General features: G+C 44.7%; 1 protein-coding gene and 1 pseudogene across 1 annotated transcript; both read left to right on the top strand.

Annotated features, from left to right (window-relative positions):
* The first annotated feature begins 10,400 nt into the window (after positions 1-10,400).
* Positions 10,401-11,290, top strand: LOC119306688. Its single transcript, XM_037582846.1, has one exon. The coding sequence runs from the start codon at positions 10,627-10,629 to the stop codon at positions 11,203-11,205; it is 579 nt and encodes a 192-aa protein (XP_037438743.1). The 5' UTR covers positions 10,401-10,626; the 3' UTR covers positions 11,206-11,290.
* A 101-nt stretch (positions 11,291-11,391) lies between these two features.
* LOC119310558 lies at positions 11,392-14,879 on the top strand (annotated as a pseudogene).
* The last annotated feature ends 2,038 nt before the right edge of the window (positions 14,880-16,917 follow it).

The following is a 16,917-nucleotide window of genomic DNA, read 5'->3' as shown; positions in this document are numbered from 1 at the left end:
CCTAGACCACCACCACCACCACCACGGCCACGAGCTCTACCACCACCACCATGGCCTCTTGTAAGTCCTAGTTGCCGACCTCTTTGTTGCCTAGATCCACTAGGTTGGCTACCACTAGGTTGGCTACCACTTGGTTGGCTTGGCACTTGTTGGCTACCACTAGGTTGGCTACCACTTGGTTGTCTTGGCACTTGTTGGCTACCACTAGGTTGCCTTCGCTTTTGTTGGCTACCTCTTGGTTGGCTTGGCACTTGTTGGCTACCACTTGGTTGGCTCCCTTGTGTAGCTCCTTGTTGGCTTGTGCTTGCATCATTTTTCTTGGACCTTTTCCTTGGTTTTGTACATTTTCTTTTGTTGTGGCCATGACCTTTGCACTCCCCACAATGGGAGCTCTCACGAGGCTCTTGGAATTGGCCGTTGCCCGCTTTGCGGCGGCCACCATGGCCCCATCCGTCCATGTCTTCTCTAAGACGCTTTGTCTGACGTCTACCCCGTTTAACAACCTTCAACTCCGGATCCGGCCATAGTTGAACTCCATGATACTCCGGCCATTACGATTGGTCAAAGTACGGGTGAAAGCGGGGAGCCCATGTTTTCTTGACCGTCATGATTGAGAACTCAGACTCCCTCACGGTGCGTGGGTGATTGATGTCCACATTCCTAACGCGACCGGCGGTATACAAGTGTGAGCATGGGAGATGAAGCAACAACGGCCTCCCGCAAGTGCAATCACATTGTGTTAACGACACCTTGAAAGCCCGACCTCCATGTTGCCGGCCATCGTTTGTGGTTCCTCCTGGCTCTTTCACTTCGTACTTCCACTCTTCATTGTCATATAATATAGCTTCTTCTGAGTCCGCCTTCCTTGATTGAAATACCAACCATTCATCAACTTTGGGTGGGAACTTGTACTTGTACTTCCGTGGGTTCTCACCCGCTATTTGTGCATCGGTTTCCATCGAGTACTTTACAAAGTATGCATTCATCTTGTCAAATGTGTATTGAACTATTGCCGTCACGGGTAATCCACGTGCACCTTTGAGCACCCTATTGAAGCATTCCGCCATATTGCTTGTCATTTGACCGTATCTCCGGCCATCTTCATCAAAGGCACGTGCCCACTTGTTCCGGTATTGAATGTGCCTATTGAGAAAGTCTTGACCCCCGGCATCAAGTTTTTTGTGTGCGAGCAATTGGTGGTACAAAGTGGCGAAGCGCTTCTCGGAGAAAGCAAGACAACAATCTTGAAGATCATCGGCCAACTCCTTAAGGCCACATGCCCTATAGAAGTTCGAACAAAAGTGCCTCATGCACCATCGATGGTGCAACGGAGCATGCCCGGGAATGTCAATCTCCACCGTGTTAAGAATTCCTTGATGCCGATCCGATATGACACAAATTTCCCTTTGAGCGGGTAACACCTTCGTCCTCAAAAGATGCAGAAACCACTCCCAGTTGACATTGTTTTCCACCTCAACCAAAGCAAATGCCAATGGCAACACCCGGTTATTGGCATCACTTGCTATCGCAACCAACAAGGTGCCCTTGTATTGTCCGGTCAAGAACGTGCCATCAATTGCGATGACCGGCCTACAATGTTCGAAAGCCCTCACACATTGCTCGAACGCCCAAAAAGCACGGCCAAATACTCTGACTTTCCTTCCTTCATGAACCGTTGTTTGGTGCCCATGAGGCTCGACCACATGAACCATGCCCGGGTTTGTCGCGGCCATGGCTAACAACAACCTAGGGATTCAGTTGTATGCTTCCTCCCAAGTACCATACAACATCTTAAATGCGGCTTGCTTCGCCTTCCATGCCTTGTCGTACTTCACCTTGTAGTGAAAGATGGCTTTCACAAGGTCAATGACATGTTGGACGCTCATTGTTGGAAGTGTGGATATTGAGTTGGAGAGCCTGTAAGCGATGAACTCGGACGTGAGTTGTTTGTGGTTTTGGGACACAATCTTGCCATCCACCCTTTTGCCTTGGCACATGTGAGTTGGCACACAACTCACTACGTGCCAAGTGGGACCTCCTTTCCATGGTCTTGCACGCACAATCCATGGACATATTTCATCTTCACATGCACATGCAACCGTGTAGCGCACTTTAACGTCCGAGTGCACCACCTTATGTGGACGATAATGTGTAACCGAGTAGTTGTCGAGCCACATCTTCAATTCCAAGAAGGTGTCGAACTTAGAACCTTTAGCAATGCGGTTCTTGTCGTCTCCCAAATCACAATAAGAGCTTGGCCTAACCCCAAGAGGTACACATTGGCCACCATCTACCACGGCTTCATCCGCGAGACTAACATCCTTGAACAATGTAGTCCGATGATCCCGACCAAATACCTTCTCGAAAGCTTCGGCCTCCTTCACCGTGAACCCCTCCGCATCAACTTGTTCATTGGGACCATCGTCATCCGAGTCCGACGCATATGCACAGGAAAAAGGGATGGAAGGGTCCATTGTCTCTTGCAAGTGATATTTGTCGAGATCACCCACATTGTTGTCATGGAGATCAACTTCATTGTCATCGTCCGCATACTCATCATTGTCCTCTTGCAAAGCTTCATCTTGGTTGTTTGTAAACGGGCTCAATGTTGGCCTCACTTCTTGGGTCAAAAGAGGTTCAACAATTTCATCTCGCTTCAAGGGTGTGGGGCTACTAGCAACCAAAGGGGAGGGGTTCCGGTTCAAGTCCAAATGCAAACTTGAATCAAACTTCTTCGTCGCAAATAACTCAAGAGCATTGTCTAGTGATTCGGCCACCGTCTCCTTGTATGCAACCCAACGTTGCTCCGAGTTGACACAGATTGTCTTCCAACGGATGTGCATTCCAAAACCAACATTATGCCTTCCCTCCAACTGTATGATATCACTAGGGTCCGTCCAATTCAAATCTTCCCTAACTTGTTGCAAGACTCCGCGTAGCTAGGACTACTATCAAACACCATGTCAACCTCATCCGGGTCCGGTTCTACATTGCCTTTCAAAAAGGCGTCCTTGTCCCCATGATGAACAAACACACATGTTCTTCCCATCCCTATAAGCATTCAAATAACACAAGGTAACATTGCTTCCATGAGTACTAATACAAGGATTAACACGGAATAGAAACCCTAATATATATATCAAACAACAACCCTAACCCTAACCATCACTAGTAGAAAAAGGGTCAAATGTGAAGCACAATAGTGTCGGTTTGAATTTCAGCCGGCACTAATGTGTACATTAGTGCCGGTTCGTGGCGGCGATCAATAGCACTGGTTCGTGGCGAACTTTTAGTACCGGTTCATGCCACGAACCGGTACTAAAGAGGCTGTGTCAGCCTGCGGTCAGGATATGGCCCCACCATCACCATTTAGTGCCGGTTCGTACCACGAACCGGTACTAATGAGGTTATGGCAAGCTGTTTTTAGTCCCACCTCGCTCCCCTAACAAGCCTTTTACCACCTTAAATATGTTATTTCTCAAACTATCACAAGCACTTGGTCTTCATTGAACTCTATGTGTAGAATTTGTGGCCGCAATATGAGTCTTCATCGGTTTATAAATCGTTGATGACTCATATTGACAATTCAGATTGTACACACAAAGATCATTGATGATCAAAGTATTTTTGATGTTATAAGATCATATTGACAATTTAGACTGTAAAGAAATATAAGATCATGATCTAAATGCTCTTATATTTTTTGCGTTCAGTATGCACCAACTGCTAGGCGGGAGGAGTTGTTTAGTACCGGTTCGTGGTGAACCTTTAGCACCGGTTCGTGCCACGAACTGGTACTAATGAGGTTGTGTCAGGTAAGGCTAGCTGGGGCCGCACGAGCACCTTTAGTACCGGTTCATGGATGAACCAGTACTACAGTTTCTTAGTAAGCTGTTTTTAAGTCCCATCTCGCGAAGAGAGAGGGACTAGGAGCGGTTTATAAGCCCTGAGTGCAGAGACGATGAAGAAGAGGCTCAATGCTCACGTTGCTTAGCTTCAAGCCTTCAGGAATATGGTAGACTGCACGGAGCTATGCGCAGTGCATTTTACACTATTCCGAAAGGCTTGAAGCAAATTAACGAGCATTGCACCTCTTTTTTATTTTTAATAACTTATTACAACTCCGGACTTCTTCTGTTATGGCAAAAACTAATTGCACGTCGGCATTTCTTTTTTTAAAACTTTGGTTATAACTCTAGACTTTGACCATCAAGTTTTGCAGAAAAGAAAAAATAGCAGGAAAAAAAACTATAGCTGAAAAGAAAAAAACTATATAAAATGACCGTGAAATTGAAAATCACTACAAAATGAACTCTGAAAATGTTGAATTTTGGCAAACTAGATGAAAAACTACTCAGAAATAAATAGAAGAAAATAAATATAACAGAAAAGAAAACACTATACAAAAAACTACGCAGAAATAAATAGAAGAAAATAAAGCAGAAAGAAAAAAACTATAAAAAAATTGGGGCGCTGCCCTGTGGGCCTGCTAGGCCACGGGCGTGCAATTACAGGCCTTAAAGGCCCAGCAGACTCACAGGGCAGCGCGCAGAATTTAGGCCCACAAGCCTGCTATATAGAGGAATTCAAAGAGGTAGCCGCGGCTAGGTTTATAAACCAGTGCGGCTGCCCTTCGCCCAGCGAGGTGGGACTAAACTTTGGGGTGGCAGCGCGAGGCCTTTAGTACCGGTTGGTGGCTCCAACCGGTACTATAGATCACCCTTTAGTACCGGTTGGAACCACCAACCGGTACTAAAGGCCTGCTCTTCCCGCCTCTTGGCCTGGCCAAAGTTGGCCTTTAGTACCGGTTGGTGGCTCCAACCGGTACTAAAGGCCCATCCTATATATATAGCACTTACGAAAATTTCAGTTACATCTCCCCACTTTCGTCTCCAACCTCTCGACATCGCCGCGCGCCGCTCGATCCCGTCGTCGCCGCCCGTCGCCCGTCGTCCGTCGTCGTCGTCGCTGTCCCCGCCGCCGCCCGTCGTCGTCGTCGTCTCGCGCCGCCGCCCCGAACGCCGCCGCGGTCCATCGTCGTCGCCGCGGTCCCGTACGTCGTCTCTCGCACCCGCGCGCCGGCGCCCCCGCCCCGTACGCCGCCGCCCTCGCCCCGTACGCCGGCGCCCCCGCTCGTACGTACGGGGCGGCGGTGTACGGGGCGGCGTACACACACATACACACATATACACACACTACACACATACACACACACACACACACACACATTTTTTACTTATTTTCTGTTTTCTGTTTTCTGTTTTTTAGAAAATTTAATTAGATATTAATTAGCTAGGTATGTAAGATTTGAACTAGTTGAATAATTAATATAACTAGTTTATTTTTAGTAAGAAAATTGTCGAACTAGTTTATTTAGGTATATGAGATTTGAACTAGTTGAATAATTTATATAACTAGTTTATTTTTAGTAAGAAAATTGTCGCATCTGAGATTTGATTATCTAATTAAAATATTATAGTTAGATATATATTTGAACTAGTTTATTTTTAGTAAATGCTTAGTTGAACTAGTTGAATTAATATATAGAACTAGTTTATTTTTAGTAAATGCTTAGTTGAACTAGTTGAATTAATATAACTAGTTTATTTTTAGTAAATGCTTAGTTGAACTAACTAAACTAATATAACTAGTTTATTTTTAGTAAATGCTTAGTTGAATTAATAGAATTAGTAAGTAGTTGAATTAATAGAATTAGTAAGTGTTTAATGTTTCGCCTAATATGAACATAGGAAATGTCATCTGACGACGGAAAAAATTTCGGTATGTGCACATACTGTGAAGACGAGCGCGGCCAGTGCGACAGAAATTTCCTTGTTGATGGTAGGCGATTCAGCATCAAGCTGGATGAGACTTTCGAATTCGATACAGTAAGTCACAACGACAAGTCTGTTTTCGTAATTAAGCATGACTTATATATGCTTCATTTGCCTGACTTATAATTTTTAATTTTCACTATTCTACTAGCGCATCCCATGCCATGCAAGAATTTTTGTCTTGGATAAGATAAGTTTCAAAGATATGAAAATTATGGAGGTAAAGAGAGCTTACCTGAAAACTGAGCATGATGGTTATACTTTCAACGTCAAAGTATACAATGCACACACGTACACCTATTTTGAATGCAAAACTTGGCAAGCACTATGCAAGGTTTATGCATTTGAGCCTGGTATGGTTATCACCTTTGATATTCGTCCAGAAGATGATATTGAAGGTAATAGAGACATATGGGTCGATGTGCAGACGCCTCCAGTTCTACCATTATGTGAGTTCTTCTCAAATATATTTTTGTCTTTGATATTGCTTATTTTCAAAAATAACTGACAACTAATTTCTATTGACAGCTTATCTCCATTCAACCAAACATGTCCGGCGCTTGGTAGACATGACCTTCTACTGCCCCGGAGTTGAACTAAACTGCGAGGAGATAAGTCATTATGTTTCATGGCTTGAGGATCTTCATACTGTCAAGACAAAAAATTTTCCTGCACTTGGAAATGTTAGTACTCAAAACGTGCGACCAATAGTGATGGTATTGAACTACGATCACATCTATTTAGGAATGATGGTAAGATATTTACTATTTGTCCTCAGTGCATATTTTGCATACATATTTTTTTAAAACTTTCATTGCTGAGTATATTAATTAAGTACTATACGATGTTCTTCAACAGGGACTCCCGATGACAGTTGTGCCTCAGGGGATCGAGACTAAAGGTCAGATGTCAATTGTTAGCTTAAGGCCAAGATATCCTGCATTGCACATGAATGCATTCAGGATTTCTAGAAGCGATGAATGCTTAATAGTGAAAGATTGGAGGAAAATTGTTAATGATCGCAGAGAAGTACTAGGGGGCAGCAATGAGAAGCGCAACCCACGATTAGGAGACAGGTTCATCGGCATGCTCCAGTATGATCAATCAGGAGAGCTATACATGTTCTATGCTATTTTACCAGAGAGAGAGTAGCTAGCAGGAGTGATTTAGCTAGTTCTTCATGCTGCTCTTAATTAGTACTTGGCCTTTCATGTTCGTGTTCTTCGTTCTGAACTTAAGTGATTTGCTTTTGTGGTGTTATATATGAACGCTTATAATATCATGACAATCATGTTGAACTCGATGATTGGTTCTACTAGAAATTCTATATATATGAACAATGTGTAGTATCGTAAAATACCAGCAAACGAAAAAGAATTAAAATGAAAACAAAAAATTAAATGAAAAAGAAATCATAAAACTAAAAACGCCCAAACCTTATAGTACCGGTTACCAACCGGTACTAAAGGGCTCCAGGCCCCCGGAGCTGGCTCGTGCCACGTGGTTTCCCTTTAGCACCGGTTCGTGCAGAACCGATACTAAAGGGGGGAGGCCTTTAGTGACCACACTTTAGTGCCGGTTATGGAACCGACACTAAAGGGCCTTACGAACCGGTGCTATTGCCCGGTTCTGCACTAGTGCATAACCATAACCATAACCATAACCATAACCATAACCATAACCATAACCCTAGCCCTAAACCTAACCCTAGCACCAACATAAGAACACCCATAAGAATAACCCTAGCATACTAACAAAGCCTAACCATAGAAATTGGCAAACAAACATCTCACATTTCCATGCAAATCTCTAAATCCAAACAAAACTAGGGTTTCCCCAAACAAGCAACAAATGAGCAATAGGAACTTTACTTGGATCAAAACAAGGGGAATGGAGAATATTACCTTGAGGGAGGGTTTGACTTCGAAATCCACGGACAAATTCTTCAAATTTGCAAGATTTGGGAGAGGATTTGAGAGGGGGAGAGAGTGGGAGAGGGGGCAAAGCTCGGGGAGGAGAGTGGGAGAGTGTGTGGTGTGGGGGTGGGGGAGGGGGGGCCAACCGAGTGGCTGGATAAGTCACAGTGCAGCGCCTAAGCGCTAGGCGCTGCACTTTACAAGTGTGGCGCCCGAGCTCTAGGCGCTGCACATTACATGTGGGGCGCCTAGCGCGGAGGCGTTGCACCGCTGGGTGCGGGCCCAGGGGCTGCCACGGTGGACTGGTGTGCAACGCCCCGTTGCTAGGCGCTGCACAGTAGGGTGTGGCGTCGTCGTGGCGGGCGCTACACAAAAAGGTTAGGGCTGTGAAATAGTTTCACGGTCAGTTCATTCCGTGAATTGATTTCGTCCATAGGTCAAAATGGTCAAATTTGCCGAGGATGAGGAGTTGTGATTATGACTAGTGACCAACTTGTTATATATATGATGTCTCATTGATGAACATTGTTTGGTGGTGATGACTAGTGGTAATGAATATGCTATTTAAACAGACTAGTTCATGATGAGTTGTTATTGTATAAAAGATATATCTATTTAAATATGTACAGCGCCAAAATATTAAAAAAAAGACATAAATGTTAGCAGTAGCGCTATCCTAAAAACGCGCTACTAGTACTTGAACTTACCAGTAGCGCTGGTCTAGAAGCGCGCTACTGCTACAAAATAGCTGTAGCGCCGTAGCAATAGCGCTGGTTCCCGCGCTACTGGTAGCAAAAAAAACAGCGCTACTGGTAAGCCTTTCTCTAGTAGTGGAGATGCAATACTCTCAATACTGTATGGAAGGGTGACTATTGTCTTAATGTGTTCCGAGGCTTATGTAAGCAAGATGCTATCCTACAAAGCGATCTTTGGAGGAACACACCTATATGAGCCTGACTGCTGGTCACAGTCTATGAGATTGGGGTGATCTCTAGTAAGCTCATGAATAGGCCAGGAGTGTGATTTATATGCTCCACCCGAGGGGTCAGCCTTCGGCAGCCTAGTACTAGTAAGCCATGTGGTGAAGCTTCTTTACGCCAAACTGACAATTCAAGGTATAGTCCATTGTTCAGTTGTGAAGGAGTATAGCTACTTGCTCTAGGTGAAGCTCAACCTTAACAGGCCTTCACTGAAACACTAGTATATCGAATCAGCAATTGGAACAGAGGACACAATGGGCCTTCGAGGTGGGGGATTGCTGAAATTTGAGATGGGCCTTAGGCCCATATAGCAATTTCTGAAAAATCTCTAAGGGCCCATGTGGGTTATTGGCACTAGGTGGAGGTGGGAAGTTTAGTCCCACCTCGAAAGTGGAAGAGGAGTTAGACCTCCTTATAAGGGTGGCTCTTCTACATGCTATTAGAGCTTGAGAAGAGAAGAGGCCCTCGCGCGCTCCTCCTCCGCCGCCCGCCTTGCAACGCCTTGCCTCGCCTCGCCTCGTCGCGCCGTGGGTTGCGGAAATGAGCCGAGCCGAGCTCACACCTACGCGATTATGTTTGCCAGTCACTAACGGAGAGTTTCTGACAGCCTGGCCACGATCTGAGACGTTGGATCGTGGGTTGTCACGGACTCAGACGTGGGTCGAGCCCACGTCTCTCCACGCGGCTGCGCCTATATAAGTGTGTGGTGTCTCCTAACTCTAGCCGCCACGATCAGATCACATCTGCTCCACGCAAACTGCCCACCATCGTTCCTTTGTTGCCGCCGCCGGTGACTCCATCCAGTCCGCCGCGTACACGGTCGACGGGAGAGTAGGTCTCCGAAACCCGTCTCTCTGGTTCCTGTACGGGAGAGAGGCGAATAGGTTTTTGGGAAGCAACTGCTCGCCTCCGATCCATTACTTTCTCTACGTCTGCGTCGTCTCCGTCATCACCATGTCCATCGACGTCGAACGTGCCGCCGCCGAGAAGACCGAGGCCGATAAGAAGGCCGCCAAGGACGTTGCTGCTGCTGCCACCGCCGCGGCAGCTTCTGCATGGCCTACTGGAGGGTATAACGCGTTTATCCCTTTCCTGATTATTTCTGTATTAGCAGTGCTAGCATCATGTGTAGATTTACCTACTGTTTGCGTAGTACGTGCTTGTTTAGATCAGTACCTGTATGCTGTTAATTCTGTCAATGCCATGCTAGTCATCTACTTATGGATTAAATTAGTCGAAAAATTGCCTATTTACTTAGCACCAATTCGGCCAAAACACTCAATTTACTGGAGAAATGCAGTTAACTAAAACATTTGAATGTCCCTAAAAAAATCCCTCAAAAAAAAAAACTAAAACATTTGAATGGATCAGATCGGTGGGCAATTAGGCAACAGATCAGATCATACCACCCATGCCATGCATCTAATTAAACGTGGTCAAGGCTTATCTTCTTACTGTAATTTAAACACCTAATCCAACCGCCCACGTTACAACTAGCTGGCAGGAATCAAAAGATAGAAAATTAAACTGGCGTCAAGTCGTTTGTTTACTTCCTGGGAAGTCGTTCTTGCCCATTCTTCCTCCGACAGACCTGGAGTTGGATCACTACATTGCCAGTAAACCGAATACACTCTCAAACTGCAACTGAAAACTCGATCTGCTACTCTCCATCGCCTTTGCTACACCCCAGCTTTCTGATCATCCTCCGAGTGATCCGGCTCATCGCTGCTCTCTTCACGCCAGCTGGTCTCCTCCTCGTGTAAGTCAAACCAAGCTCACTATATGTTCTTCTAGATCCATATACCTTGTATATATCCCTTGTATAAATGTGATAGCCATGGTCTATGGGTACGTAGTTGTTGATGTGGTTCGCCCATTCGTTGCCATGAGTACATTATGTACCTAGATTTGGCAGATCATATGAGTACATGTAGACACGGATATGTTGTTGTGAGGCGTTCTTATGTTCCTGTACGCTTTTCAGTGGACCACACATCAATGGCGGCAGGAGGAGGAGGACTTGTGGTGCGTGTGTGGAAAGAATGGGGGATCCAGATCTTGGTTGTCACCAGCTTCCTGCTTCAGCTCGTCCTCCTTGCCTTTGGTGGGTTCCGGCGGCGCAGTTCCTCTGGCGTGCTGCTGACCTTCCTCTGGCTGTCGTACCTGATGGCCGATAATATTGCGGTATATGCCATTGGGCACATGACCCTTGATGGCAAGCCGCAGGATGATGCCGGGCTTGTGGCGTTCTGGGCGACCTTCTTTCTGCTCCACCTGGGTGGCCAGGACACCATCACTGCCTTCTCCCTACAGGACAACCAGGTATGGAGGCGCCACCTGCTGAATCTCCTAGTGCAGGCATGGGGAGCCGGCTACGCCATCTACCGGTACACCATACCCGGTACCTGGACCTTGGTCTCAGCCACCATAGTGATGTTCATAGTGGGTTTCCTCAAGTACGGGGAGAGGGTGTGAGCTCTCCAAAGAGGCAACAATAGTGACACTTTTGCTTTGTTGAAAGTTTACATGAAAACACCTCGATCGAGAACGGGCTCACATCTTGAAGAACAGAGCTACGACGGATAGAGAGGAGTTGATTCTATTCGATGCTCATTACATGTTCCATTTTTGTGCAAGTCAATTAATATTTATCATGTCAGCATGGAAAGATGGGCCGACACAGTTTACAATTATTTAGACCCCGTTCTGCCTCTGCCGTATGAATACAACACGGACATGTATGACCTGGTCTCCATCAGTTACATGCTATTGGTTGGGGCCATCATTCTGGAAACCACATCAGTGTTTGCAATTGTAGGATCAACATGGACGTGCGGCTACTTGCACTGTCAGGGATGGAACCGAACTAATGCTATGGTTTTGTGCATTCGACGACTTATCCAAGTGGGAAGCCAAAGAAAATGGTTGCACTCCATCGGGCAACATAACGTGTTGGATTACTGCACCTGTAACCAAACCGATTGGATGAACAGGATTGTAGAGGCAACTGTACTTCAAAAGTGGCGGAGAAAGGTGAAGTTCTCAGTCAGTACAAAGATCACAATGAAGTTCAAGGAGCTAGTGTTGGGACAGGTACGGAAAACAATGACTTATTCTAAGTCATGGAGTATCCTGGATGGACCAGGAAAATATGTGCTAACAAAATACAGGCTCTTGGATGATATCGGCTTTTCCGTCGAGGGCAGGGATTTCGCCCATTGCATTCTCATCTGGCAAGTTGCAACCGACATTTACCTTTGCTGCTGTGATGACACCCAGCATCAAAGAAGGTGCCTCAACGCTGAAGAGGACGATAAAGTTCTTGTAGAGGCAATAAAGGTATTATCTAAGTACATGGGTTTTCTAATGATACACCCAAGCTTACTGCCCGGCGGAGTTCCAAGCGATTCTACCATCAATAATTTGGAGGACCTGTGGAAGAACAGCAAATTTTCTACTAGCAAGGAGTTTGCTAGGTCATTACTTGCCGATGAGAATGAGGACCCTAAGTTGAAGACGTCGAAGCCATACTCATTTCTTGCTCGTGAGCTGCTTGGAAACAGAATGAATTTGCCGATGCTGCGAGTCATCTTCGGGGTGTGGGTGGAGTTCCTGTGTTATGCAGCCTACCATGGCACCGGCATTTCCCACTGTATACAGCTTGGCAGGGGCGGTGAGTTCCTCTCCGTTATCCGCCTCGTCATACATCACATCCAGCTATTTCATCGCAAGTATAGCGAGAGGCTTCCAAGCGACGCTGACACCCTATAGGAGAGGTTGATTTATATGTTGATTTATATGCCTCGAATGTAATTTAGTTTCTTTGCTACCCATTTCTATTGGTTTAACTAACTCTGTTTTTATGGGCATGCATGGGACACAAAATGAGCTACTCTATCATATTTGCTGTTAATTTCTATGCCTCGAATGCAATGTAATACCCATTTCTATTGGAATAATAACTCTGCTTTTGTGAGCATGGAACAGCAATAAGAGCTCCTCTATCATCTTTGTTGATGTTTTTTATTGGATTTCTTTCTCTTTTGTTTTCTGGAGAACTTAAAAGTGCTCCCGTTGATAGGCTGTTTGTGCTGTTGACCTCCGATCGAAAATAAGTGGCGCAGCTTTGGAATAAGGTTAGTTCAACCTTAGTTCAAAGCTGCGCCACTTATTTTGGATCGGATGGAGTACAAAACTAGCAGTGGCCGTCACAAATGTGAGGGTGTACTCTTTCTTTAGTGTGCTGAGGTTGTCCAAGAAACAAAATTCCGTGTTTCGTAACTACCTCATATATATGATGCTATTACAAATAACTTGCCAGGTGCCTGCGTAGTTGCACGAGAAACATCATTAATTATGTTAACCATTTTTTGGTACTCATAAATATATTTGTACTACCTACAGAAACAATATAGATTCATAATAATTGTGTTGCTTATACATAATCTTAGATCAATATGTTCATTATATTAGATCATCGTGTACATTTTCATGGAGATCACATGAAGATGTGACACAGGTTACTATGATAGTAGTACATGGAATGGAAGGAAGGAAGGAATACAGTTCCACTTTTTAAGATAAAATTATTTTATTGGTAATTACTTAATGAATTCGTTTTTGGGTGATACTTAAATGAATTCTGATATGGTATTTGGCAAGAAACATTTAGATGCCTTTGGAACATTTTGGACGTCCAAAAGAAATTTTGGTTATACAGAAAGCACAACCTATCCGTGTGACTAAATCACCCTGGCTTGAAAAACGCAATTAAACCACCTTTTTTGAGCTACGGATAGAGAGGAGTTGATTCTATTCGATGCTCATTACATGTTCCATTTTTGTGCAAGTCAATTAATATTTATCATGTCAGCATGGAAAGATGGGCCGACACAGTTTACAATTATTTAGACCCCGTTCTGCCTCTGCCGTATGAATACAACACGGACATGTATGACCTGGTCGAGGCAGAGCTCTCCCTTCTATACGACATGTTTTACACTAAGGCGCAGGTGGTTCACACTTGGCAAGGCTACTTGATCCGTGTCATCTCACTGCTTGGCACCATGAATGCATTCTTCTTCTTCTGTATTGATAGGAAAGGTGCTTACAGCAGAGTAGATATCTCCATCAGTTACGTGCTATTGGTTGGGGCCATCATTCTGGAAACCACATCAGTGTTCAGAATTGTAGGATCAACATGGACAAGCAACTACTTGCACTGTCAGGGATGGAACCGAACTAATGCTATGGTTTTGTGCATTCGGCAACTTATCAAAGTGGGAAGCCAAAGAAAATGGTTGCACTCCATCAGGCAACATAATGTGTTGGATTACTGCACCCGCGACCAAACCAAGTGCACAAACATGATCGAAGAGGCAAGTACTGTACTTAAAAAGTGGCGCAGAAAGGTGAAGTTCTCAGTTAATACGAAGATCACAATGAAGTTCAAGGAGCTAGTGTTGGGACAGGTACTGAGAACAATGACTTTTTATTATGAGACATGGAGTATCCTGGATGCACCGGGAGAATGTGTGCTAACGGAATACGGACTCTTGGGTGATATCGGCTTTTCTGTCAAGGGCAGGGATTTCGCCCATTGCATTCTCATCTGGCAAGTTGCAACCGACATTTACTTCTGCTGCTGTGATGACACCCAGCATCAAAGTAGGTGCCTCAGCGCTGAAGAGGACGATAAAGTTCTTGTAGAGGCAATAAAGGTATTATCTAAGTACATGGGTTTTCTAATGATACACCCAAGCTTACTGCCCGGCGGAGTTCCAAGCGATTCTACCATCAATAATTTGGAGAAGTGGTGGAAGAACAGCAAATGTTCTACTGGCAAGGAGTTTGCTAGGTCATTACTTGACGATGAGAATGAGGACCCTAGGTTGAAGATATTGAAGCCCTACTCATTTCTAGCTGCTAAGCTGCTCGAAAACAGAAGGAATTTGCCAATGCTGCAAGTCATCTTCGAGGTGTGGGTGGTGTTCCTGTGCTACGCAGCCCACCACAGCACCCCTATTTCCCACTGCGGACAGCTTGGCAGGGGCGGTGAGTTCCTCACTGTTATCCGCCTCGTCATAAATCATATCGAGCTGTTTCGAAAGCGGCACTTGGAAGCCCAGAGGCTTGATCACTACGCTTAATATTGGAGATGTGATCACTACGCTTAATACCGGAGATCTGATGCTACTACCCTTTTGAAACAGCTTCCAAGTGATCAGAGGCTTCCAAGTGACACTGACAACTTATAGGAGAGGTTCATCTCATATATCCTGTTGATTTATATGCCTCGAATGTAATGTACTTCCTCTATTTATCTTATATTTATAGGAGACGTTTTAGATCACTATATTTATGGGAGTGGTATCTATGCTACCCTTTTTTTTTTTTGAGCTTGTTACCATTTTTATTGGAATAACTCTGTTTCTGTGAGCATGGAACAACAGCATGAGCTACTCTATCACATCCGCTGTTGATTTCTATGCCTCGAATGTAACGTAGAGTAATATCTATGCTACCCATTTCTATTGGAATGGTAACTCTGTTTTTGTGATCATGGAACAACAATATGAGTTCCTCTATCATCCTTTAGGCCGCGCTTGGGATGGTTGTATTCCAATACGGGGGTGTTTTGTTTACACTTGTATTTTACTGGCTGCTACACAATTTCCGGCGGGAAACAAAACGACCGTCCAAGGTCTGTATTTTTTTACACCCGTATCTGAAAACGAAACGACGTTCCAAACAGAGCATTATTGGATTTCCGTCTCTTTTGTTTTCTGGAAAATTTGTGAGTGCTTTAGCTAGCTGGTTTGTGTTGCTGATACAAAACTAGCAGTAGTCGCCACAGATGTGAGGGTGTACTCTTTTCTCTAGTGTGCTGAGATTGTCCAAGAAATAAAATTTCGAGTTTCATAAGTACTCATATCACGCTATTACAATTTACAAATAACCAGCCAGGTCCCAGAAACATCATTAATTATGTTAACATTTTTGGAACTCGGAGATATATTTATTGTAGTATTCATTAAAACAATATAATGAGGACGATTTGTTCAGTTGGAGATTGACGGCAAATGGTGTATACTCCGCTAGTTCGGGCTATGAGGCGTTCTTCCTTGGTACCCAGCGAGAGGACTATGCTTCGGACCTTTGGAACAACTTGCCGCCTTTGAAAGAGAGATATTTTACTTGGCTAATGATGTGTGATCGCTGCTGGGCCACGGATCGGTTGGCGAAGAGAGGTACGTATGCAGCACCCTGCTTGCTGCGTACTCTGCGATCAGGATGATGGAACAATGGATCATATTTCAGTTCAGTGTTCTTCGCGAGAAATTTCTGGTTCCTGTTTCTACGTCGATTCGGTTTGCAAAGGCTCACTCCGAGTCAGCTCGATACTGTTAGAGGATGGTGGTGCTCTCGGACTCGGCCGATCCCCAATCTTCAAGTTTGCAAAAGAGAACTGGCGACGATCAAGATGGTGGGTCTCCGAAAGTTATGGCTGGAAAGAAATGCCCGTGTGTTCGAAGGGAAGATCTCCAACGTGTACGGGATCACAGAAGCTGCGGACGAGCTCAAACTTTGGACTCGGCACGACAACAGACGGCAGGTGTACAGGAGGAGTAGGTATAGCTTTGCCGTAGCAGTGTAGTTGGCGGTTGATATTTTTCATGTTCTGAACTGAACCTTTGGGGATACAAGAGTCTGTTCTTGTTTCCTCAGCGGCTCTGTGTAACTATTTCCCCTCTCACTTAATGAAAAGACAGGCAAAAAATTGTTGCTTGTTCTTGAAAAAAAATTAGGAAAAAATAATACCTGGTCTATAGGTTTTCCATGGTCACTTTCCGCAAAGACTGTGCAGAGTCTTTCGATGTTTTTTCTCTCAACAGGAACTGACATGATAGTATCATCCTGCGCATTTCCACTTTATTGAAAGTTAACTACAATCTTTCTGAAGAAATTTGAGGGTTCGGTTAGAGATGCCATTAATTGTGTGCACCAACCAATTCGGCCAAAACACTCAATTACCGGAGAAATGCGGTTAATTAAAACATTTGAATGGATCAGATCGGTTGGCAATTAGGCAGCAGATCAGATCATACTGCTCATGCCATGCATCTAATTAAACGTGGTCAAGGCTTATCGTCTTACTATAATTTAAACACCTAATCCAACCGCCCA

This window comes from Triticum dicoccoides, chromosome 5B (assembly GCF_002162155.2).
Source record: "Triticum dicoccoides isolate Atlit2015 ecotype Zavitan chromosome 5B, WEW_v2.0, whole genome shotgun sequence".
NCBI classification, from domain to species: Eukaryota; Viridiplantae; Streptophyta; class Magnoliopsida; order Poales; family Poaceae; genus Triticum; species Triticum dicoccoides.
This window is presented reverse-complemented; position numbering and strand designations above follow the sequence as displayed.

Bases quoted from the DNA above. Each gene is read 5' to 3' on its own strand.
- LOC119306688 (XM_037582846.1), top strand. From the start codon at position 10,627: ATGTACCTAGATTTGGCAGATCATATGAGTACATGTAGACACGGATAT.